Below are 26,616 nucleotides of genomic sequence, written 5' to 3'. Positions count from 1 at the left end.
TCACAATACGGATGTGATGTAAGTTAAAAGACCAGTGTGTAGGATTTAGTGGCATCTAGCGAAGTTGCCGATGACAACTAACTGAACACCACTCGTGTCTGTATTTGACGACCATGGAATGGAGGCCGTGAAACTTGTGAAAAATCAGTCACTAGTCCATATCCACAGCCGAGTACATTACATAAGTTTTCTCACATACGTAACTTGAAATAAGTCAACTTTTGGTTTAGCACAGGACACAAACAGTGGCCACCTGGGTAGAAGTCCTGTGTTTAGTCTATATACTGCCTTCATCCTTTGTTCACATCATTACCGCCCCATGCTGGTACTGCACCTTCATACACATAAAGCTATGTACACACACATCACATGTTGTCTCTCTCCTCTGCAGGACAGGGGACAGGGCTCAGCTCCAGACACACAGAGCAGACAGCACAGCAGAGAGCGTGTTTGGTCAGGAATATTCATTTATGTTATATTATTATACATTTTAAAATATAAATCAATTCTAATTCAGGACATCTTTCTTGCTAATACCTGAGTGTAATGTAAAAAACTACAACATGTGTGTTTGATTTTTTTTAATAGTGTAATGATAATAGTCTAAAATTATGTGAAAATGCATGTTTATATATATCAATTACACTTAGGCCACCCAAATAGCCAGCATCGTCTAGGCATGCCAACATTTGATACTGACACAGTATCCTCTAGTGGAGGTTTTGGCATGAGACTGTGCTGAATAGATATCTTGATAAGCTAGAAAAGCACACAGTCTGGACCAAAACATTTTGCCTATATTCTGTCTTTCTTTCTTATTTCGGGACAAAAACCACTTAAAATGAAATATAGCACAGTCATTCTGGGTCAGTTGAATTCACCGGATCTGAGGTCCAATTTGGTTTGACCTCCCTGCTGTTTCCACCGCCCCTCAGTGAGTATGCTGCATGCAGATCTAAGTGGCTATGCTTTTAAGTGAGCCACACAAAAAAATAAATATTTTTTTCCTGTTGTTTGGAATTAAGACAACACACTGTGGGTACTATCACTTCCTCACACGGCAGAAGTGCTTTTGCTTGGGTACTTGGATGGCCTCATTACACTTGATAGTCCACGGAGGAATTCCTGACCAGATTTTAAGAGATGAAATAAAAGACCAGAATGCAGGCTTGTGTGGTTGCGTGCACAGTTATAAAGCGCAGTGAACACTACATACAGAAAGAGAATGGGTGAAATCAGGATACGTGCGTGACTGAGCAGGACGTCCCATTGACCTCAGCAAGGAAATAATCAAAATGATACTGAATGTATATTTGGATTAGATATTTATTTTCCTGAAGCAGCAAGTAGTCGGAGGCACATATCATATATATAAGATGTTGTCAAATAGAATCTAACCTTTATGTCAACCGGATATTTGACCTTTTGCTTTCTCTTTCTCCAGCAGCTATCACAAGTTCATAAAAGGTTCATGAGATGTTGTGTGTGTGTTAGTGTAAATTCAACTGAGGGTTGCACCAGGAAGAACTGATCCATTTTGCCATGGATGTTTAAGAGTCCAACTGTAGAGCAAAAGAGAAAGAAAGCCTGAGATACTGACTGGTAACAGGTATTTTCCGCCCAGATATCATGCGGGTATGTGATGTACTGTTGAATTAAGATACCCGCCTTTATCTTTGTAGATCTGCCTTCTTGTTAGTGTTTTTTTTTTTTTAATTCTGAATGATTGTTTTTTTTTAACTCTTCCAAGGAAGAATAAGGAAAACATTCTAAGTAAAATTCCTTTCATGATAAATTCCCCCAAAATACCTCAATATCAACTCACTATTCCAGGAAATAAGAGAAATAGTCTTGCCCAACAATATTTCCCTTTGAGTCATGTCCTTATTTTTCAATGTATGAACTAAAAAAATTAACATGGCAAAAAGTTTTTCAATAAATGTTATGTAAATAAAATGGATCTAATTCTCCCCGTAGCCATTAAGGCAGCACAGTAAATAAGAGCCAATGGCAGATTATAAACTACGTTGCATCATCTGTTGCCATGTGGCCAGCGATCGGGCAGACAGTACAGGACTTTACTTTCACTTTCGGGTTCCTAGAAACGTAGCATTTCTAATGCAGCACGCCACACACACACACATAAATAAGCTATACTCTACCATGTTGTTTCTGCACACACACGCTTTTTCGGGCATGCAGTTACACAACAACATAAAGCGTGTGCATGCAAACTTTTCTGTGGTAAAAGAAACAATGTTTGTATGCGTCTGTTTGTTTGCATAGGAGCATAATTGTCTGCAGATTTGTTTGTGTTTTTATTTTAAAACGATACTGTAGAAACAGTAACTGTTGCTGTGTGTGTGTGTGTGTTTGTGTGTGTGTAGTTTGCATCAGAGTGTGTGTGTGTGTGTGTGTGTGTGTGTGTGCGTGCGTGTGTTTGTGCAGCTATATCGCTGTGTGACCATGATAGCCAGTCTGTCATAGTCTGTCATCTGTCCAGTTATGCGTGTTTACAGTGATTACAATGTAGATTGCTGTTGACAACAAGATGTTCTCCTCCCCCCTGCTGCGACAGTCCTTACTTCTTCAACTATCAGCCCTTTTCCTAGAAAGAGGAGGGCAAACAGGAAACCACAGCTCAACAGGATTCAAATTGATACCTGAACAAAAGTCAGTAAGGCAGTTAGATTTCAGTTTCATTCTGAATTGTTTTTTTCTTTTACACTCTGGATACAACCACTGCATCTAAACTGTTTTGCATTCCAGTGGACGGACTGTGTTGCTCACATCGAGCCCCCTGCTGGCCCATCTGGAACAGTGTATTTGCCTGGTAGCACTGCAGCCACAGAGCTCACTGTTGTGAGTTTTGTTAAAGTGAGTTTTGGAGAGAGTACTCAATAAGGTTTCAAACCAAACATGAATATGGTAGACTTAATCCAAGCAGACATCTTGACGGCGAGTATAATAACAAAGCTGTAAACCCTGATATTTTTCTATTGAGAGGAAGTTTTTGTCTTGCACATGGATTGTCAACTGGCGGCAGCTTGCGTGTCCAGTTTATAGAAGCGGGGCAGGAGGCCAAAGTTTGAACAAACACAGCAGGAGTGACTGGTCAAGTCAAGCGAACCAACGCTTGATGGGAACTGATAGCAAGAGGAATTTTAATGAATTAATCATATCCTTTCCAGTTGTTCCTGAAAATCCAGTTTAACCCATTTTCTGATTTGGTTTATTGATGTTATAGGTCAGAATCAGACAGTAGCTTGTGATTTATTGACCCAAGATTAATTTCAATTTGGTCAAGCTGACGGGCCTTTGTCTTTTACAAGAAGTGCAAACAATGCGGCAGACACATGACTGGGAACATTGGATTCTTACTATAAAATCACATAGTCTTATTGTGTAATGTGGGGAAAACCTTTTTTTTCCACATCCAGGACACACCAGATCCACATAATACATTAAAGACACTATAGACCTGTATAAGACCTTGGTTGCAAAGTTCTCTGGAATAGCCCCAAATGCAGAACCAGATGTTTATTGGTAATTAAAAGGTGGAAATTTAAGGACTGTAGAGTAGAATGGAAGGCAAGCAGCAGAAAAGAGGGACAGATGATCCTTGGCTGGGTGAACGTTGCTGAAGAGTACAGGAATAGTGCAGTAGGAAACCTGAGTGAAACAGGGAGTTCCCAGAGACTGCCCCTTAAATACACTTAATCGAGATATACAACATTCAAAACCACTACCACCCTACCCCCCACAGTAGTTTCAATGTAGGACTTTTACTTATAATGGAGTATTTATACAGTGGTGTGTGGGTATGTCTACAGTGGACCCCAGGAAGAATAGAACCCACACCATTAATCTATATTAGCTGTTACTTAGTGCAGTTTTGACAATCCAGAAATGCTGCAATGAGATATTTTAGGTGTAATTGCCATTGACAGTAATAGACACATCTTTCCTCTAAATGTGTTTTGTGTGGTTTCTCTCTAAATGCTTTCTAATGCTCTAAGTGATATCAGAGGTGTGAATAAAAAGTCACCCAAACATAACTCAGTTTGGCTCTTCATCACGCAACAAGCCCAAACTTCCTCACTTTGTTCCACTAGTTAATATTTACTTTTCTTTTCCAGTTGCACGGGCTGTTTTGTGCGCCTGCAGTCAGCATGCACCATAACAGTGAGATTCTGATATCAATGAATTAATCAAAAGAGTTCATCTTGGCCCTTGGCAGCAAATCAAGGGATTTTTCTGGCACAGTGTAGGAACCACATTAGTGGTTATAATAATAGATTATAGCACATTTTGAAAACATAGGTGCTTCACAACAGCAAAATAAAACCAGATTCCAGTAAAATAAAAGCGACAGAAAAGTAAAAATAAACTAAAACAAAATATATGATAAGATGTTTAAAATAATAAAATAGATAAATAAAATAATATATTCTACCTAATTAAAAGTGTAGGAACAAGAAGAAAAATGATTTTGAGTGGAGAGGGACTTTAAGTAAAAGCACATTTTGTGTGTGTTTTTAAACAAGGTTTAAAAAAAGGCCAGAGTATCTCAGGCTACACTTAGTAGGCTCATATAGAATTAAACAGTCATACTCAGGCCAGTCCCATCTGGACCTCAAAAGTAACAATTAAAATCTGAGAATCAAATTGCAGGTAAGCCACTGTAATCAAGCTAAAATTGCCGTTATACTGTAGGCTATAGAATACAATGGCATTTTGAATAAACTGACATCTGAAAAGGTCGTGTTGGTTTAGGCATGAGCATTAAGCGTGAAGTGGTAGCTTCCAGGAAGAGAAGCAATAATAAATAACTTAGTAAACCTCTTCCTCAGAGTTCTCTTTATGTGTTTCATCAGAAGCTTCGTGTCATGATGGGAGAGCTTCTATGGGTCATTTACCAGTACAACTGTAAAACTGGTTTCTCTTTTCAAGTAAACTTGTTGATTCGCATGCCGCATCTGTGTTACTGTAAATTCTTTCACATGCCGCACAAACTTTGTATATTAACAGAATGGCCAAACAACTACTGCACAAATGTGCCTGAGTGAATAAATGGTAAGGGAGATGTTGTGATTTCAGTGGAAGCACTGAAAATGTGTCCTCGATGAGGACAATGGATCAATTCCAGTACTGTTCTGCACTGTTCTGCTGCCCACCTTTTGGACAGAGCAAATCGAGAACAATAACATTGCATTGTCAGAGGACAGAGGAAACAAAGGCCCTTCAGTTACTGAAATATGAGGGATGACAAGTAGGATGAATGAATGAGGGAACAAGGAAACTTGAATATATGAAGTTTTATAATGAGTTATATATATATAAGAGTTTTGTGCTTTAGGTATTATTTTCCAGTTTTGTCCTAATGTAATACTGGAGTAATATATTATAATTTTTTAACACCAAAATCAAGTGGGTTAGAAGCTGGACGTTAAGGCAAAATTAATATATACTCAGCATATCAACTCTGATATTAAAGTTGAAATCACAGATTGAGAAGATTTCTAAGAGTAAATGATCTTCGCAGACGCTTTCCTGTTAGCATTTTATATTTATTTTTGTGGCAACATGAGCCAGTACTGGAAACTATTGAGACCCAAGAGATTTTGTAGGCTCGCAGTAAAAAAAAAAAAATGCTGCAGTGCTTCTCATAAGCATCGAAGGTTCATGGAAGACATTTGTACTTTCACATTTACATTAGCAAAACATTCGCACATAGGTCACCTATTATCATTTCATCTAGATTGTGCAACAGATAATTAGGGAGTTTTTTCTGCTTGGTGAATGAGAAAGTAATAAATGTCCCAGTACATTCTCTAGAACCTCCTTACAATATTCCGTAAAGATTCACTGAAATGCAGCTTCTCATTTCACTACAGCTCTACTTCCACTTTCAGGATTCAATTATGTTTTGACAGATGTGTACAGGAACTACTGGATCTGGATTTGGAAATCAATCACAAGCTTCCTGCTGGCTCCTATCTTCCCTCTGACCAACTCTTACATACAAAAACATTCAGAAAGGAGATAAAGAGACAATGCCATCTCCTTGAGTTTGATATTAAAGTGTTTTGGCTGCTGGTCAGGAGAACTTGCCCAAGTGACTGCTGGGAAATGCCAAAATGAGTAATTATTAACTATATTATGAGGTTTGGCAGCATGTGATTGCCAAGTTAAAGATTCACTTACAGGCAGGAGCAACAATAGCATTTGCTTTTTTTTTTTTTTTTTTTTTACAAACAATGATTATCTCACACAATGCAGGAAAACATGCCACACCCTCTTCAGTAAATATTCACAGTATTGTTTTTAGCCTAGCTTCATAGGTAATTATTTTTAAATCTCTATAATGTGTTCTGTTATTCTTTATTTATTGTCTTTTGCATTTATGTTTCATTTCTCTTCCTCTACCACCTTTGTTTCATGACTTCTTGTAAAGCTTACCATAAACTTATTATACAAAATGAAACTGCACACGCACAAAACCGAAAGATAAAAGTTATACAACCCTACTAAAGATGATTTATTGATTGGTTGTAGCGCACTCGGACACAGTACCATAACATACAGCGCATAAGGTTCACATAAGGTTTATAGCAGTAATGTGTGCTCTGTGATGTTTTCTTAAAGATAACAGCTAACCACTTACTGTAGCCACCATTCATACTTCACTCAATGACAATTCAGCTGCAGAGTAGTTACCAGCAATGATCCTTATCACTGAATATAAAGTACATAAAAAATAGCAAATCGGAAATGTATACTATTACACAGTGTATAATAAATAATTTCAGGCTTTGTCAGACTGTCATCATACTGAAAATACATTCTCCTGTGGAGCAAGGCCCGATGACGGCATGTGGAAGTGGGGGTTGAGGGGTGTTGCCCTTACTGTTTTTTACCAGTGACTATCTCATTAAGACAGCATGGTAAACTGAAAGCAAGACAACACAATACGACAATGGACAAAATAGATAATAAATGGTGGCAACATAATGGAGGATGATAGCAGATAACAAGTGTACATGTAGGCCTATGTCAATGGCAGAGAACAACACACCCACACACACTCATACACTTATTTCCCACCAGCGACTCTCTCAGTCACTGCTTAACAAGTGTTAAACAAGAACAAACAAATGTAAAGGTTTTGAAGCATATGATGTCTGTGTTTTACAGACATTTTTCTTTGTGGATGGGTGGAGTGAGACAGGGAGCCATTATGATGAGCACCTTGGGAATGCAAAAGTTTCAATTTACCAGGAGCAAAGCCACACAGACACACAGACAGACACACCCATACAGACACAGGTCTTCATCATACCTACCTGTGCTGTTCCCATGTGACAGTTAAACGCTATGAAACAGTATCTGAGCTTTTGTTAGCTGAATACTGCAGGCCTAAAATACATCAATACATTTTAATAGTTACCAGTACCTCTGCAGACCCCAGAAGTTAAAAGTGAAAGATATTAGCGTCAAAACTTCTGCAGAAACTGAGGAAACTGCAGAGTTTTGTGACATGCTCATCTGCCAATAATCATGGCTCAGGATGATCTACCAAACATGCAAAGTACAGACAGACTCCAACAAAGCTGTTATGGTTCAATTCAAAGGGCTCCTGCAGGACTAGTTACAGCAACAACAAAAAAAAGTATTTCCCCTGCTCTGCATTTTTCATCCATTTGTCATCCATTAATAAATCCTCTCACCGTGCACGCTCTAATTCAAGAGCAAAAACCAAAATAAAAAACATTACACTTTATTTGACAAGCTTCAGTGTGGCGACAGCAACAAATGTCCTTCAATAACTGAAACGGATCCCAGATCATTAAACCTCAACATAGTAATTTATGTAATTGTTTGCACAATGGCACAATGCATGTGACATTGTGACATTTTCTGTTGCGTTTATCAAAGGAATCGCTGCGTTCAAACACGCAAACGCATTCTCACTGGCCTGCGCTCACCCTCCAGCTGGCTGTGTTTCAGTCTCCTGCTTCTCTCCCTGTTTCACAGAAATGAAACTCATGGAGCATGTGTGTGCAAATAAAGTGCACAATATGTACATATGCATACATATGCACACTGTGGGGTGTGAGTGAATATAATACATCTGCAATGTGTGTAGGAAATATAAGACAGACATGCAACACATGCAGAAACAGCAGAGGCATGCATCCAGTATGACAACTGGTCGCTTGGTTCTGATTAAACTCAACCCTTTAACCCTTTTTTAACTGAACAACACAGAGCAGAACCAACCAGAGTGCAGTATACCCACTCCTCCCTCTGTCTGTCTGTCTGTCTGTCTCCCTCCTTACTTGAATCACATCTCCCTGCACTGTGTGCAGGCTCCAGCACTGCATTGCGAACATAACCTTCAACATATTACATTTTGGGTATCAGTGATTATTCTCAAAGCCACAAGCAAAACACACACTGATAGAAGTTATCAGCTAATCATTTGTTATACATAAAATGTGGATACAAATGAACAAGTCTCAATATCAGAAACTCTAGATGTACTAGATGTTTTAAGATACTCTGCTGCCAAGTCAAAAGTAAAATCATGATTAAAAAAAAAAAGAAACATCAAAGTTGTTGTAGTCTCAACCAGAGGAGAGCGTGAGCTACAGAGGTAACCTCAATTCTTTCTAACTTCACAACCCCAGATTTTTCTTAAGTGACATCACTTGAGGCTATTTATCTTCAAACAACTCGTAGCCACAAAAAGCTTTAATGCAACTTTTTTAACACATGCAATACTCCCCAAGACCTGTAAACAGACTTTAATGTGTAAAATCCCCTTTCCCTTTGAGTTACTGACAGTCTGGATTGTGTATATTTTGTTACCTAAGGATACACTTCTTGGTTTTTTGTTACTGAAATAGGAAAAAGGCACATATGATATCAAAGGTGAGTGTCTCAAGCATGCAGAAAAAACAGAATTAAAAAAAAAAACCCATTAGAACTATTAGAAAACTTAAGAGTAATTCTCAAGACTGTAAGTCCTGTGTAAGCACGGCAGATTGCGTTTTAATAATAATAATAATAATAATACATTTTATTTAAAGGCGCCTCTCTGGGCACTCAAGGACACCGTACAACACATAAAAAATAAAAACAGTAAGAAATAAGAAACAGATATAAAAGACAATGTAGATAGTTAAGTGGGGTATGCAGTTCTGAATAGGTGAGTTTTTAGTCTTGATTTGAAGAGTGTGAGAGAGTCCAGGTTCCTGAGGTCCGGTGGGAGTGAGTTCCAGAGTTGGGGGGCAGAGCGGCTGAAAGCCCTGCTCCCCATGGTGACGAGGCGGGCGGATGGACGTCTCACTCAGCACAACCAGTCTAGGTACCAGATGTGCTGAGCTTCCCAGATGTGCATGGGGTCCTGCATTTATAGACGATGCAACACATTAGCAGATTATGATTGGCTGCAGTAATAGCTTAACACATCTGAATCCATCACCTGATGAAGAAGATGAGTGGTACAAGACTAATACAAAGTCCAGGAGTTGTATTCCTGTGCTCCACAACCATCCGATATTCATAATGGAACCAGAAGTCTAATTTGAGTACTAAGTGAATAAGACTAGTCCTAGTAAAAATGAAACTAACCATGACACAGAGAGACAGACACTATGACCTCATACAGCTTTGTCTTAACCATTGTCTGTCTGTCTGCCTGTCTGTCTGCCTCTACTTAGTTAATACCAGCTGACTGGAGTCTTTCCTTAACTTTCTATTTCTCCACTCTTTGGTAACGGGACACCATGACCACCTGGGGCAGTCCATCCGTCTCTTTCTAAACCACCAATTTTACTTGTGACTGTTGTGACACGACTTTTATGTCTCACTTGACTCGTAATGTCATTTAATGTACTTATACTATTGCATGTATACAAATGCATGACTCATTTGGCACGAAACACTGCTTAAGTCTTTGACAATCCTCTGCCAAAATACAGCTGCACTGCGGGAGGAGATACTGCACGAATGCAGACGTAAACGTAGATACTGCTGCCACAACAAGCCTGGAAGAACAGCTGCTCAGACTTTAGTTAGATCAAATTAAACTCCATTTTCAGATTCCTCCGAAATGAGTCTTGCGTCACACCCCGACTTTCATCTGGTTCTAGCTGATATACTTAGAACTCATCATATTAGGCAGGAGTTTATGACTTCAGAGTGATTCGATTCGACTTCATATGGAACAGTCGGCTCTTACTCAGAAATAGCACCCCCACACACCCCCCACCCCACCCCACCCCACCCCACCCCACAGAGTCTCACTATTAAACCACCATATGAACTATACTATGATGTGTCATTTGTATTCCGTTTCTACTACAAATCATACATTATAATAAAGAAGAAGTTATTGGTGCCTGAAAGTCAAAATAGCGACTGTTTCGATGTCACAATATGAGCATTTCTGCGATGAATCACCCCAAACATCCACGTCCCATGAATCTCTCTTCTGCAGAAGAGCTCGACAACTAATGAAGAAGTGCAGCAGAGGCACTGATTTGATTTTCCTTGTGGGCCCCAAGCTATGTTCACTACTGCTTTTTTTTTTTTTTTTTGTGTGGTGTGTGTGTGTGTGTGTGTGTGTGTGTGTGTGTGTGTGTGTGTGTGTGCATGCAATATTTACTGTACATAGTCATTGCATTGTCCTCCTCACGTGGTTTGATATTATACAGGAATGCTCTCTCTCTCTCTTCTTTAGAAGAAAAAAAAGTAAAAAAAGGGACTTGCCTTGCCACGCAAAGGTTAGCCTGATTTCTATATTGAATTTTATCTACATGCAACATCTGACATTTGAGATCAATTCAGGGCATGCCAGACATTTAACCTGACATATCATTTTAATGTAAACTTCTGCATGCAAGTTCACCCCACATAATAAACTGAGAACGCAGTGTGCCCTTGTGAAATGACGGGTGTGTTGATACATGTTTGTTTATTTATAGGCTACAGATCTGAATTAAAACCAGATATGTAACCCTAACCATAACCCAATAATCTTATAGGGAAGGGGGGGCAAATGCCAAACCTTAAAAACAAACCTGTTTAATAAACGCTGCCATTACTCGAATCGATCACCTGTCTTTCTGTAAAAACGTCCTACTTTCACGTGGCTTTGCGGTTTTTTTGTATTTCTCAAAATCAGAAGGGAGTTCAAACGAACAGAAAAGAGCAGAAGGGGCTGCTCTGAAATCAGTTTCACTTTCGGTTGTGTGTTGTCTTTTCGGAGAAACGGCCTGCCTGCCGCTAAAGCGAATTCTGCTTCGAGAGCAGGGCGGAGCTGAGACGCTGCTCTATATAAAAAGAGTTTACCAGGTTTCACGCACACATATGAGAGTGATGCTTTGAAGGGTGGAAATCACAGCCTGCAGGTCGACGAGTTACCTCCGAGCTGTCAAATGCGATATTCCCAGCCACCCTGCGCTGTGCCACGGATTACCTGCAGGATATAAACAGCCGCCGCCGCAATTTGGCCACTTTGGGATTACGCACAAACGGATCTTTAAGCCGCCGCTGCTGTTAGAACAAAACGGTAAGACTTCTGTGCTCCATTGTTGGGTGTTTTTTGGAGGATTAAAAAAATAAATAAATGGTGCTTTGCAACAGAAATGGCTGCTTTCCCCCCTTTTTTTTCTGGTTCCTGCGCAGTGGAAAACCGTGTAGAACTGTTGTGTGAGCTCAAGTGGAGTGAATGCATGAAGCGGTGCATTAAGAGGGTTCAGAAAGTGGATGGAGTTTCACTCTTAATCCTGTTTGATTCCCACTGTCTCACAGCTGTTAACATCAGCCTGTTGTGGGAACTTTAAAAAGAAAAATCGGATTCTACGTGGGGTTGTGATTGCCTGGAATTTAAGCACACAAAACAATCCCCGAAAATGACAACATACCTGGTAATCATTACCTTTTCCTGGAATTTAAGGTAACTTATGATTACCTCGTAGGGCTTTTAGGTCATTCACACTGAACTAGACAGAAGGGTGAATCCCACACACAGTTTAGGCCAGTTGATATGTGATATAAGTACTGATGCAATGATTCCTGTAAATTCAGACAGTCAGAAGTGACAGATGTTCATCACCTCATCCAGTCCAACCAATCCAATCCAGGTTCAGTTCCAGGCTCCAGTGTTCATAGTTAACAACTGAGACATGTCAGTTTACTATTTCAAAACCTAATTGTCCTGAAATACTCACGTAGAACAATATATTTTTTTTAAATTTATCACCAGCTTGGAAAAGTTTCACTTCAACCAGATGTTTCAGTCATTACGGCAGAAGTGAGACAGAAACAAATACCGCTATAAGCACCAAAAACTCTGTGTGTGTGTGTGTGTGTGTGTGTGTGTACACTGTAATCTGTCTGTGGCTGACATCAACGTTGACTGTAACCTTCTAGCCAAACCGCAGATTCCATTCATATCAAGCACATTACCCATCAATGGAAACACGAATGAATATCTGACCTATACTTAGAGAAAGTCACTGAGCACACACACACACACACACACACACACACACACACACACACACACACACACACACTTTGTTCTTTTAGGGCCTCACATGGTCATTGCTTAAAACATGCTTTTAAAGTTGTGTCACTCTGTCTTTGTAATTTTGTTTCCCTCTACCGACTTTACCGTAACCATGCCGCTGTGAAAAAGCAGTTTCCTTTAATAGTCACAGATGAATGTTGATAATAACTCTCTTTCTTGTCTCTTTCAGGATGTCAGTGTGGTGGTTAGAGATGGGAGAGGGTCTGGGGCCGCTCTCCCCTGTAGGATGGTAGCCGACAGCACAGTGGAAGGCCATGACAAGACCCACTTGTCAAGCTCATCCTCGTCATCATCCTCGTCATCATCCTCGTCATCCTTGTCCTCATCGTCATCCCTGTCCTCATCATCATCCCTGTCCTCATCGTCCTCCTTGTCCTCATCGTCCTCGCTGTCGTCCTCGCTTGCCAGGCACGATCTCGGCCTCAGCCCTCAGCGCACAGAGTCGGAGCAGCTTCAGCAACGGGCTGCTCCGGAGCCGAACCCGAGGTCTCCGACCGCCCGCCCCAGTTACCTGACCCACTTCCGCACCTTTTCCAGCATTGAGGACTGCAACATCATCACAGACACAGCGTCCAAGCTCGAGCACAGTGGCTTCTACTGGGGCCCTTTGGGAGTCGAAGACGCCCATCGCATGCTGCGGGACGCTCCGCTTGGAAGCTTCCTCATCCGCGACAGCCGTCAGAAAGACGTCTTCTTCACGCTGTCCTACCACGCCAAGTCCGGGCCGGTCAGCGTGCGCATCGACTACAAGCGGCAAAAGTTCTCACTGGCGGGCAACGAGCGCTCCTTCCCAACGCTCTTTGCCCTGTTGGAGCATTACATCAATTCTCCCAAAAAGAGCCTGAGCGTCCCCTACAGGAGATGGGCACCAACGCTGCAAGAGTTGTGCAGGAAGCGCATCATGGAGCTGTGTGGCGGAGGAAGCCAGGTTCAAGAGCTGCCTGTGACGCATGTTGTCCAAGGCTTCCTGTTGGAATTCCCTTACAAACTGTGATAGTATTATTTTTAATCTCAAAAAGGCAGTTTTTACCAAGTAGCGGTAAACTGACGGAGTGTTCGGTAAACGCTGCTCATCATGTGTTGGATGTGCAGACTGCACCGCCTTGTTTTGAGCTGAAGAGTGGCGAAATGTTGAAGAGAAGCCATTATCACCACAGTCAAGTGCAGGCGGTCTCCAGTTGGACAGGGTCCATGCATGACATTTCAACAAACATTACCTCCAGAGACTCAAGTCCCACTTGCACACGGAAAGAGCACCTTTTGGTCTTGAGGAAGCATGAAAAGTTGGAAAATGCTGCATTAAGGGAAAACTACAGACACAATGGAGCTATTACAGAGATAATAGAACTGGCGGGGTCAACTGTGACTGTTCTGTTGGAAACTGTAGGGTCGGCTGTTGCCAGTTTGTGGCAACCAGAGACCCAAAAATATTTAAAAGTGGATTGTGGAAGGACATTAATAGCATCAACAGAGTGGACTCTGAGAGATATGGAGGCATGTTGGAGGGTACGTTTGAAACCATCACAGGCGTTGGTACCAGTAGGATTTATTTGTGTAGCAGTTTTTAATACTCTAATGTTGTTGAATGTTTACATCACACATGAATGTTTGCCAGCACTGGTGGCTCAAATACCACTTGATGTCTTTTAGAAACCTGAGTGTCGAAATATTGTATAAGATGTCAGGTATTGGAGTCATGAAGTCTGGTGTTAAGTTGTACTGTATGCAGAGGCAACTCGTCTCTTCTACAAACATCTCTGCTAAGCAGACTAGTTTTTATTTACTGAATCAGATATATATATTTTATTTTCTACTATTGTATTTGAAATAAAATGTATTTAAACTAACCATGCTGGATTTGGATTTAGTTACTTTCTGACTGTTGCTTCTGTTCCTTGAATCATGTCATATGGAGGAGTGGTGGGAGTTTGTAGGGGTGGAGTGAGGGGGAGGGACCAATACACACACCCTCACAATCACACGCTTTGTCCATGCAATGTGAAAGACAATAGGACAGACAGGCAGACAGGAAGTGTGAAATGGTTGGGTACAGTATCGTCACCACAGTGATTCATCTCTGTAGGGTAAAGTGACAGGTGGGTGGGGTTACTTTCATAGTAAATGGACTTACGCTTAGACTCACACACACTTACCAGAAACAGGGCCAGAGGTGACACATAATGAAGCATGTGATTGTGTGTGTGTGTGTGTGTGTGTGTGTGCAGTACTTTTAACCTAATGAGGACCCAACTCAGATTAAAATTTCCTCAGGAGGAAGTGGGAAATTTTTTGGGTTAGTGGTTTGACAGAGACATGTTTGATCAAGGTCAGGGTTAGAGTTACAGTTTGCATTTCATTTTTAGAATTACGATAAACTCTTTGTATGTAGCACACATTTAAAACAGCGTGGTATGTAAATAGGCAGAATGGAACAAAAATAGTTTATAAAAGTGAGGCTTTAGATTTAAGGGAGATTTAAAAGATGACTTTGCTGTTTGAAACAAACGACTGCCATTGTGTACACTGACATTCAAACATGAAATATCGCCTTTCTATGATGGGTGTGGCGACGCTAAACCCGGTGGATATACCTGGTTTGAGTGCATGACTCACAGGAGTGTATGTGTTTTACTGTCATATTTGACTAAAGCGAAGCTGAAAGCTTTTTTGATTATTGGTCTACACTTCTTTAGAAGTGAAGTAAAGGCATGCAACAGCAACATGAAGTGAAAGACACTGAGGACAATGATTTAACAGGAACGTTACACCCTTTTTACAAATTCTTACACAGAGCTGTTGCACTGATACGAACTGTTGTAGGGTTACAGCATACATTGATCAAACCTCTTGTCTGAACCACAGCTGCACAGATAGTGCATACATTAAAGTGTGAGTTAAATGTGGATTATCCAGCTGGTGGAAAATGATTAAACTGTTTATTGAGAGGAGGTGTATTCTATCTATACTCTACTGGTGGACAGGCTCCCCTTTCCAGTCTTCGTTCTAAGCTAAGCTTCGACATTATATTAAACATCACTGTATAAAAATTATTAATTTAAACAATACAGCATGGATTACAGAAAGTGTGGGGACGCTAATCTCAATGAGCTATGACTCCATAACTGGTATTATCTTGAGAAAGCAGAGTAATTTTGCCAAATTTTGCAGTTTCATGACATTTGTGAGAGTATGTGTCACTTTTTCAGACACTGTAGTGTATTTGTCATGTCTAACTTGAGGTTTTAACCTTAGCTAACCTCCAACCTCTTCCTTGTACCTAACCAGAACTCCAACGCTAAAACCAAACCTTACCATAAGGCTTTGTGATCTTTTTTGGGGGATTTTTTTTTCTTTTATTCTCTTGGGTCTAGACAAATGTAGCCTCTCTCTCTCTGTCTCTCTCTACACACACACACACACACACACACACACACACACTCACATACACACAAACAAACACACAATGTTGAGTCATACCGAATATAATAGTCACAACTTGATTCAAGTAAAGCCTGAGTAGTTTGAGGATATAATTATCTCAGATTGAGGAAGAGGCTGCAGGGGTGGAACACACGCATACAAAGACACACCACAGTGGAACATGAGTCAGTGATGTAAACACTATGATTGTAATATCTTGTAGGGTGTTTGTGTTATCGATCCTCACGTCTTTAAGATTTTACCTAGAAATTGGTCAGGTCACAGATTTAAGCACAAAGTGTGTGTGGGTGTCTCTCTCTGTATATGTGTGTGTGTGTGTGTGTGTGTGTGTGTGTGTCTCTCTCTCTCTCTCTGTATGTGTGTGTGTTCTTGTGGGGCTGGGCGATGGTGATGAGTAAATCATACATGTAACAGTTTCATTCACACCTTCTCAGTTTTCAGGACATTCCCGACTATTTTGAGAAGTGAAAGGTGAAGTGAGGTGTTCTGTGATTGCGTGCTTATCAGCTGATTTCTGTGGAATCCTTTGCTCGGAGTTTTCTGTCCTTTAAATACACACACGCCCCTTCAACCGAAATCAATTGAAAACTGACACCTCAAGATGTCCACAAAAAGGCAGAGGACAAAGTGAGAGAGACGCTCTTTCATTAATAAAAACAGCAACTGTTTACTCCCCTGTGGTAAAGCCTATTAGCTTTTACATACACTTAAGCCTCACTTTGCGCATATTTCCTTGGACAAAGCTGTGTTGTGACCAATCATCAATTCATAAGTTCCTTGTAAACCAATTGTTATTCAGAAGTGATGTAGAAAAGCAGTTCCCAGAAGGAAGAGCCATTAGTCACCAGCTTTCATTGTTTTTTTTTTGGTTTCTCAACAGGATTTTTCTCTCAACCTTGTTAATGGAATATGTCAGAATTTACAGCATAAATGACGATATCTAATTTCCAGGAAACTTTGTGGAAATGTTTCCCTGTTTCCAGTCTGTGTGCTAAGCTAAGCTAAGCTAAGCTAAGCTAAGCTAAGCGGCTGCTGGCTGTAGCCTTATACTTAATGGACGGATATGGGAGGGGTATCAGTCTTATTGAACTCTCCATGAGAAATTCAATAAGCATATTTTCCCAAAATGTAAGACTTAGGATAACATTTAGCGTACCGTTAACTGATTCCAGAAAATATTAGGTACCCTGTGGAGCCTTTGGCCAGTAGTGGCAGCATGCACTAATAACTAGATTATAAACTAGCAAAAGGTAGAATAGAAGACATCTATGCAACGTGAACATGGATCTAAACACGATACAAAATATAATTTATTTAATGAAAAGTACTCGATATGTTATTCAGGCCTCAAAGACGCATTTTGGTGCGAAACCACTGAATATAAACGGTCCACAGGGTGCTGTACCTTTAAGGCCCTCAATTTAGAGACGCAGACAGAAGTGCTGGCACTGAAGATAAGGAATGAACTGCAGCTGTGGGTGGGGGCAGCAGCAAAATGTGGCCCACCAGAATAAAAACCAACTGCACCGCTTTACCTTGCCGTCACACACTTTCTGAACTTTAGGAAACTCAAGCGTTTGTATCGGGTTCAGCCTGGTGGCTTTGGATAGAGCATAGATGGATATAGCAGCTTCAGTTTCCTGAAAGAAAGGGCTGTAGGTACAACCCCCCTTCAAAAAACCCACCAAACTATCACTTTAAGAGTGATACCACGCTGTTCAGTAAATATAAAGCTATTGTCAGTCACAGGTTAGCATAAAGTCTGGAAATAGGTATATTTTTGGCTCGGTCCAAAGGCAACTACATCTGCCTGCCAGCACCTTTAAAGCTCACTAATGAACACATTATACCTTGTTTGTTTAATCTGTACAAAAGGCTCGGTTGCCTGGTGACAAGACTTCAGGAAGACTTTGTTACTTTTAGACAGAACTAGTCATTTCCCTGTTTCTGGTCTTTGTGCTAAGCTAAGCTAATCTGCTGCTGGATGGTACAAAGTTGGTATCGAGGCCCCTGAATATGTTATAATCAGGCTATAATGAATTAAAATGTGTTGTTTATGTTCTCAAAGTTAATAGTGCCCCTAAATTATATTTTCATTATTAAGAATTTTTTACCTAGGGACATTATTAATCATTTTGGTCAACCGTTTATATTTTCAAACTGGCATATGTGATGTGCCCTCTTGTTTTAAAATCTTCATCAGTGATCAAAACACACTATGTGGCGACACATATTCAAATAAGGACTTTTAAGTCAAAACTTAAATGCTGTGACTGTGGTTTAGTACACAGAAATCACACACACACACACACACACACACTTCAGTATGGTTGCAATACCAGGAACCCATTCACGTTTACGCACACACAACCAGACTTCCCTGAAGAGAGGAACCGCGATAAAAGCAACACATACAGACCACAAGATGACTGAGGGCTCCTGCAGCGGCCGCAGAAACACACTGCAAAAGGTAGAAAGTGTAAAGGCAATGTAATGATCTTAGCATTTCGACCGTCTCACACACAAAAACACGAATATGAATTCAAGTCAACAGCAAATACATATGCACGTCTACACTTAAAAAACAGTTTTAAACACAAGTTTACAACTGCAGTGTAGAATGTACCATATATACAGAAATGTTGGATGGATCTTTAGTGTAGATCAGGGTTTTACTGATTTTCTGACTGATGTTTTAGCAACATTTATGGACCATAGAAATTTGATACTATACATATTCATATAGAAATTTAATATGAAAAGGAGTGTTTCCACCCTATTTCTATTTTTTTAATTATACTGCATCAAACCTTATTAATAAAGAGCCCTATGAATCTTATGCATACTAACTGACCCCAAAATTGTTGTTACTTTGGCCATGAAGCCTTCACATACTCAGTGGAGTAGTACGTGTAGGAGGGGTGTGGGTTGGCAGTTCTTTTCTAATATTTCTTGTGGTTTTCTTGCTCAAACACTGAGGAGAAACTCCTCTTCTGTTACTACCAGAGTGTACCGTTCTGCTAGGAAGGAAAAGAAGAAAAAAAAACCTTGCAAGAGAGAGAGAGAGAGAGAGAGAGAGAGAGAGAGAGAGAGAGAGAGAGAGAGAGAGAGAGAGAGAGAGAGAGAGAGAGAGAGAGAACAGTACCAGTGTGGGGGGGGAGGACAAACCCTCTTCTGTCACAATAACACGACTCATGCAGCTGTCTCACTGTTGTTAAGTAGAATAATTTATTGCAGTTCTTTATTTATTCCTCTGTTTCAGTTCATTAACAATAATTACAGGTTTTAAAAGCCAGAAGCATTTACAGAGCATACAAACATATTACATACACACACACTACAATCAGAGACTAAATAATGGAAGCGAGGCATGTCATATTCGGAGAGGTTGCCACTGGTTAGAAACAACATGCCGCCATGTTGTTGCTAACCATCATTAGCTGCTCTACAAAAGGTGCCAAGCCTCTTCAGCACGTCAGTGATCATCGCTATCATTCTTCTGCTATTTACAGTAGCAAGATGGAAATACTAAGAGACCGACTCAAAAAAAAAAAAAAGTATTGCTCTGAATTTCTCTTTTTATAAACTTGTTGATGACTGTACAGAGTTAAAAAATAAGAATGACCGAGCATTAAGACTTCAGCTGTATGATAATGGCACGGAAAAGAAGAGCGTGGCAGAGGGGAAAAGATGAAGAAAAAGGAAGAAGTTAATAAAAGGATTAAAAAGGATGAGCATACAGGGAGATAATATGCTCTAAAGAATCTGTGACTGTGTGCTTTGTTAGTTACAAATCAAGTCATGAATTTAGGATAAAATACACTGATCCCGTTTGAATCGATCAAATAACGCCACTGTTTGGAGAGACAAGTTGCCTGTTACATTCATCTCTCCCCTCATTGGTTAGCTCTTAAGATTATTGCAGTAGTAAAGCTTTATTCAGCTGATTGAAGGAGGAGGGCGAGGGAGGGGTCATGTTGGTTTTCCAAGAGTGCCTTTGTTTCATGGCGTTATTTGCAATTTCCCCAGGTTTCAAACGCAGCTTTGTACACAATCCAAACACGTACAGTTTGTTTTAAAGGTGGTATGTGGGCATTTTATGGTTCATCAGTAGTTGGATAGAAGAGAAAATTACATTGTTTTCAGCATTGTTCTCAGCATCCTGTTTTGACAGACAGTTCCCAAATACATGGAGAGTAAAACTGAGCTGAGGTCAGCGCCAAAAGGGACAACCGGCAGATACATTCAACCGAGCGCTGCGCTGTGCAGACCTGAAGACACGGATGTTCTTTCAGTTGACACATCACCGATACCTAATATACTGCATCACTCCATGAGGCTGTCACACTTTCCCTGAATCAAGCAGGTTTTAAATCTATTTTTCTAAGTATATCAAACAATAGTTCGCTATTCAATCAGTAAAACAGAGAGCGAAATGCTTCATGTGGAGGATTAACGAATGAATGCCTGCACGGACTCAGAGATACTACTTATTCAGTCAGCTGCTATCCATTATGCATAAGACCACACACACGGCTCCATTCAGATCTTCCACTTCATTCTGTCGGTCAGGTTGCTGACTGCTGAATCACCACTCTGAATGAATGAAAGAATAAATGAATAAGCATTGTCTAGTCCCTGCAGGTTACAAACTATAGAAAGGGTTCGGGGAAGGAATGGAGCTTCAAATAAAAGCCGATCAAACTAACGAGGTCAAAGTTTGTTGATTACTGTTGCATATGTGGGAAAAAAGCGCTGTGTTACGCCTCACTCAAGCAACCCGTCCTAACCTGTCAGCTCAAGAGATCAACATCAACAAGGATGGAAACCAAATGTGCGCTGGCTATCGAAAAGCGACACACACACACACACACACACACACACACACACACACACACACACACACACACACACATCAAACACACACACCCAAACATTGACTAGCACACACACAGACAGGAACACAATTCACACTACACAAACGCAGCACACACCCACACCCACTAGCACACAGATACACAGACTATTCACATAAACTTACACTAATTAGTAAACGGGAACAGAACGGACACTACTTTACACGTAACACACACACACACTAAACAAACACACACACACACACACACACACACACACACACACACACACACACACACACACACACACACACACACACACACACACACACACACACACACACACACACACACACACACACACACACACACACACACACGCAGTTCTAGGTGGCAGTAACCACTAATGGGTCTGGCATGCAAGTGGTAAAAAGACAAGCGTACAGTACAGACAGAGTCAGCTACTGTGTCTGTACTGGATACATTTGTATCTGTGCTAGCATAGCTGACCACCACCACAAAAAAAAGCTCGCAGCAGCAGCAGTGTGTGTGGTGTGTGTGTGTGTGTGTGTGCTTTGAGCTGACAAACAATCAGAATGAGTAAAAAACGTTGCTGGTTGCGCGCCTTTACACACGCTTGCTAAAAATACGACCGGACAGACTCAAGTGCACAAAAACCCAAATGTGCTTTAAGCCTCCCCTTGAGTTCGACCAGTGCCTCACTCGTCCTCTGCTCTCTCGCTCTCTCTCTGTGAGCAAAAAGAGTCTTTCTTCATGTGCAAACCCAAATGTTGAGATGCCTCCAAAAGCCCCCTTAAACTATTCACATCACACACTACCTGCAGATCGCAACATGAAAATATACTGCAGCCAAGCTGGATAGTTCCACTATCACACTTCACTGTCCTCTGTTTGTGTGTGTGTGTGTGTGTGTGTGTGTGTGTGTGTGTGTGTGTGTGTGTGTGGAGAGACGAGTTTAAGTGCATGAACATGAATGTGTGAGAGTGTGTTGCTTAATCCAGTTCAGGGGAGTCTGGTGTTTCAGTGCGTGTCTCTGCATCTTCTGTCTGCTCAGCATATTCCGTCGAGCTGTCTCTTTCTTGCAGCTCTTGGTCTCTGTTCACCTCTAGAGGTGTGTCTTCTGGCTCTCCACCTCCCTCCGGCTCCTCGTCAGTGGGCGTGACCAACTCCGTTGTCATGGTTTGCTCTTTTACTGTCGCATCCGTCGGCGACCCCTCTTCCTCTTGCAGTTCCACCCCTTCTCTTGGCTCACCTTTCCAGTCCTCCTCTTTCTCTTCGTCCTCCTCCTCCGTGATGGAGGCGTCGGGTCTCCGGAGGGAGTGTGTCGCGGGAGTGTGGCTGGCGCAGGGGTGCAGGTGCGGTGAGCCAGCAGGGGGCAGCAGCGTCAGTGACTCCACGCTGAGGGCATCCGCGTTGTTGTCGGTGAGGAGGGAGATGGTGGGCTGGGACGCCGGGGTGAGGCTCGGGGCCAGGGCGGGAGCTGTGACTGCGGCCGAGGGAGTAGAGGAGACTTGCATTACTTGTCCACCTCCACCTTCCCCTTCTCCGCCTGAGGAAGAGGGCGGGGTGTGCTCCAAAAACGTACCATCATCTAGAGGAGAGGAGAGGAGAGGAGAGAGTGAGGCAGGTGAGCTCAGAGGAAGATACACATTTTTTTTTTCTGGTGTGAAATGATGTGGCTTTTCTTTAATGAAGGCTTCAACAAATGTTTGTTCGGCTTTGATAATGTTGATTTTCTGCAGAGATGCTCTGAAGGGGTAAAAAAAAATAAAAATAATGTAGCTTCCAATAAAATGTACTGCAAGAAAACATGTACCATGATATGCAACTGAATTGTGAAACAAGTTCAATTATGTAATATTTCAAGCTGGTGAAATACCACAATATTTCCTAATCTCAGCAGAAAGCCTATTGCCAAAAACATAGCTCAAAATTTCATGATAAATTCCATAACCAGTGGGAACCCTAAAACCCTTTGGGTTTGCACATGAAGACAGACACACACAGGAGAACTTTATGTAGCTACTACAGGGATCTATGCAGGTACGAAGTGCCACACACTCATATGGACAGACAGAGGCAGACTGACGACTGAGGAGCACAGCACAAAGTGTTCAGAAAGTACCTCCTTTTTTTTCAGAAGTAGAAACAGGTTTATTGCCAAGTAGGCTTCACATACAAGGAATTTACCTTGTATGGGAAAACCTGTCATGTTGCATAAAGGTCACAATATAGTAAGAAACTGAGCACTGTAAGTACTGTAAAAGTAAGAGTCATAAATATAAAACAAAAATGTACTTAAATATGTAAAATATACTTGAAAACGAAGAGATGTACTGTGTTTAAAATTAATGGAATATGCAAAAAATATAGACTAAAGAATGTGCAAATGTACAGTATACAGTGCAATGTGAGAAAATAAAAACCTAGAGAAAAAGAGGTACAGGGTGGACAAACTGCACAGGAAGGTTAAAGTAGCAGCAGCAACAGCAGTTGTATTAGTAGAACAACATTTACAACATAACCTACGTACTATGAACTACTATGTGAGCATACTTACATTGTATGAGTGTAATGGTGCAGTATGAAAGATACAACAAAACTGTTTTACAATAATCAATGTCAGATCTGCAAACACATTGTCATTTTCATCGACCCATCCGTACTCCAACCCTAACCTATACCCTAATCCTAACCTTCTTAAATTCTCATTCCTCTGTCTTTTACCTGCTCTTGTATTCTGTTCACTTGCGTTCAGTTGAATTAAAGTGAAACTGCTTCAAACAAGTCTTTGTTTACGCACAACCTATATCATCTATAGTAAGAATGACCTGAATGCACTAGTACAGCTTCTTCGAAGAGCAGAATGTCATTGTTTACATTCGCAAGGGAACATCACAAGTAGACGCCTACTCTATATATATATATAATATATATATATATATATATATTATATATATAATATATTATATAAAATATATATATAATTATATATATATATATAAAAAAATAAAATAAAAAAAATATATATATATAATATATATATATATATATATATATATATATATATATATATATATATATATATATATATATATATATATATATATATATATATATATATATAATGCTACCCTGTGTATATACCAACAGCTCAACTGACACCTAGTGCAAACTAATGTGGTTTCTGTGGTATGTTTGTTCATATGTACCTCACCCAATACTCTACACGTAAAGGATGTGTGTGCTGTATAGTGCATAGTATAGTATTAACAACGCCTCAGCTCCAAGAGTCTGGCTACGTTATACAGTCATTCCGTTTTGACATTATAGTCCAACGTGTGTGTTTTATAATGTACCGTATGTGCTTCTTTATGCATGTGTTTATGTATGTGGGGAATGTGGACGTGCTGTGTGTGAGCTACCTGTGGGGCTCTGAGCTGATATAGTGCTTGCAGTAACAGAGTCACATCTTCCTGTGCTCCCACTCCCACTGGAGGGAGGCGAGGGGGAGGAGAGAGGCGAGGGACTGTGCTGCGACACACAGTGAGCCACTGCGAAACCTGGAGATGGCGCACATGAACATAGACACACACGCACAGACACACGCATGCGTTACCATGGCTGGGTAGTTATTTGCCCGACCCATATCTAGTCCTAGCATCCTAATTTCTGTTGATGAATGTCGCCTTTCAATCGTATTTTAGCCATCAATGTACAAGAAAAGATGTGCCTCATGTGTAAGCTTCAGTTTTTTTTATGTGTAGTTTTGTATCCTTAGGTTTGCTTTTAAATGTACCTAATTCTGAGAGATCGACATAAAATGTATGTAATGTAATGTATGTAAAATGTACAGACTAAAGCAGTTATGAATACTAATCAGAAAAACATAATGACTTTTGTTGACCTTTAAAGTGGCTATAAATACATTTCAATAAATGTTGACTCAAACAGAAGCTTGCTATAATTTTCACATTGACGGATTTCAGGATTTGAAAGTATTTTCCACAGCGGCAGCAGTTGTCCTTGCTCAGTCAAAAAAAGAGTCCTATTCAGGGACTGCAGCAGGTAATATAACCTGCGCTTAGGGGTCAGGAACAGATGAGGCAACAGACAAAAGGGAACCTCAAGTAAAACAAAAGAAAATGGTATTTAGCATAAATGAAAATGCATGGATTTTAAAAATGAAAGCAATGGTAGGGGAGTTTTCAACTGTATTCTCAGGAGTCTTATTTCTACACAAAGCCTCTGATCTTTGTCTCCTGATAGGAACAAGACTGACTCACTGTTAGACTTCTGCACTAAAGATCAAATCACAAACCCATTTCCACAGATATTATCACTATTTGGTTTGAACTTTCTGAAAAAGTTTTCTCCAAATTAAAAAAGAATGGTGTTCTATCATTGATTATTAAAATATAAAGTATCCAGTGTGTGTCAAACAGGGGAACTGTCGTTGCTTTATGATGTTTGTATAATCATTCAGATCCTTTTAGTGTCTACTATGTCTCAATATAAAGCAAGGTGAATGTCTGGATCTCCAAAGCAGTGTACAGACTAAAGCAGCTATATGTTGGCAGTGGACCCTGGTCACCTGGTACTTTATCGACGGAGCCGAAGACCGATCTGTTTGCTGTGGGGTCGTTGGGCGCCCGTCTGGACTGCTCGTAGAATCGGAAAGGCAGGCCGCTGGGTGAAGCGTTGGCAGTCTGACCGAAACCCAGCACCTCTGTTGCGCTGGGCTGCACAGGCAGGTCCAACAGAGCTGCGTACAGAGGAAGCAAAGAGGGTAAGAGGGATATAAACACAGCACCATTAAAGCATCACGCTCTGGGACCTGTTGTGAGACTACAGAAAACGTTAGCCTGCTTTGTGTCATAGAAGAGGACTAAACTCAGAGGAGAGCGGGCTTTGGATGTGTTTTGGCAGGGTTCACATCCTCCTTTGCTTTGCTGCATTGGAAATATTTCAGATATCTTGTTTTTACTTCTGTGTGCAATTCTAAAAGATCATACAACTGGTACTGGGAGTACAAGTGACTCATGGGTAAATCCATCCAAAGTATTTGCAGCACAAAACGATTCTTGATTACTTTTCTGCGCGACTTTGCACAAACAAGGAGCAGACATTTTGGCCAGTAAATGAAATATGCATTAGTACATATTTACAACATAATTTAGACATTTTATTGTGAGGTCTTTGTTTTTTATTTAAAGCACCTGACAAAGAGTACAGCAGTCGGGTTGACTTAACTTTCAGATCACCAATGTTAGTTGTGGTTGAAAATCTTTAATTATCATGGATGACAGGAAAAGGGAACAAAACTGAAAACAAAAGGAAATTGAGAAAGTCACTTTTTAAAAGTAATTAATTAAATAATTAGAATTGAAGGACAAGAGAAGGACACTGTCTGATTCAGGGAACTGACTGATGCTATGAAGCTCCTAATACAGAGATTTAGCGGCCACTTCTGTTGGAGAGTAGCTCATATTTTGATTGTGTTTTTTAAGTAGACTTAATCCTTTTGTTGAAGATCTTGGAGGCTTGCTAAAGATTAGCTTGAAGCAACGCTAGCTGTTAAGCTGTGGTTGCACATTACTGTCGACTCGATTCGATTTGTCACTGTTTTTAAGTGTTACATTTTCTCTCAGTCCTTTCTGTTTAACTCATGTGATTTCTTGTAAAAACGTCTGT

At 40.6% G+C, this 26,616-nt stretch overlaps 2 protein-coding genes and 1 long non-coding RNA gene across 6 annotated transcripts in view; 2 read left to right on the top strand and 1 right to left on the bottom strand.

The window, feature by feature from the left end:
- Positions 1–2,157: 2,157 nt before the first annotated feature.
- LOC127356944 (uncharacterized) lies at positions 2,158–6,535 on the top strand. Its single transcript, XR_007882078.1, has 2 exons — positions 2,158–2,673; positions 2,770–6,535. It is a non-coding gene; the product is annotated as an uncharacterized LOC127356944 (long non-coding RNA).
- Positions 6,536–11,337: 4,802 nt separating this feature from the next.
- On the top strand, positions 11,338–13,766 carry socs1a (suppressor of cytokine signaling 1a). Its single transcript, XM_051388731.1, has 2 exons — positions 11,338–11,581; positions 12,774–13,766. Exon 2 carries the CDS (start codon positions 12,831–12,833, stop codon positions 13,596–13,598), a length of 768 nt encoding a protein of 255 aa, XP_051244691.1. The 5' UTR covers positions 11,338–11,581; positions 12,774–12,830; the 3' UTR covers positions 13,599–13,766.
- A 7,381-nt stretch (positions 13,767–21,147) lies between these two features.
- The window catches only part of clec16a (C-type lectin domain containing 16A), a 40,736-nt gene continuing 35,267 nt past the window's right edge, over positions 21,148–26,616 (bottom strand). For 3 of the 4 annotated variants that reach the window (XM_051388977.1, XM_051388978.1, XM_051388980.1), the window contains 3 exons: positions 25,517–25,687; positions 24,348–24,485; positions 21,148–22,513 (listed from right to left, as the gene is read on the bottom strand). In XM_051388977.1, the coding sequence (XP_051244937.1) occupies positions 21,915–22,513; positions 24,348–24,485; positions 25,517–25,687 (908 nt within the window). In that variant the 3' untranslated portion in view covers positions 21,148–21,914. The remainder of the gene's footprint in view (positions 22,514–24,347; positions 24,486–25,516; positions 25,688–26,616) is intronic. The other variant, XM_051388979.1, reaches the window with a different exon arrangement.

The sequence above is a fragment of the Dicentrarchus labrax genome, unplaced genomic scaffold (assembly GCF_905237075.1).
Source record: "Dicentrarchus labrax unplaced genomic scaffold, dlabrax2021, whole genome shotgun sequence".
In the NCBI taxonomy this organism is placed as follows: domain Eukaryota; kingdom Metazoa; phylum Chordata; class Actinopteri; family Moronidae; genus Dicentrarchus; species Dicentrarchus labrax.
The sequence above is the reverse complement of the archived record's forward strand: the minus strand, read 5'-3'. Positions and strand labels throughout refer to the sequence as shown.

What these genes read in the sequence shown, in the direction of transcription:
- socs1a (XM_051388731.1), top strand. Translation starts at nt 12,831, where the DNA reads ATGGTAGCCGACAGCACAGTGGAAGGCCATGACAAGACCCACTTGTCA.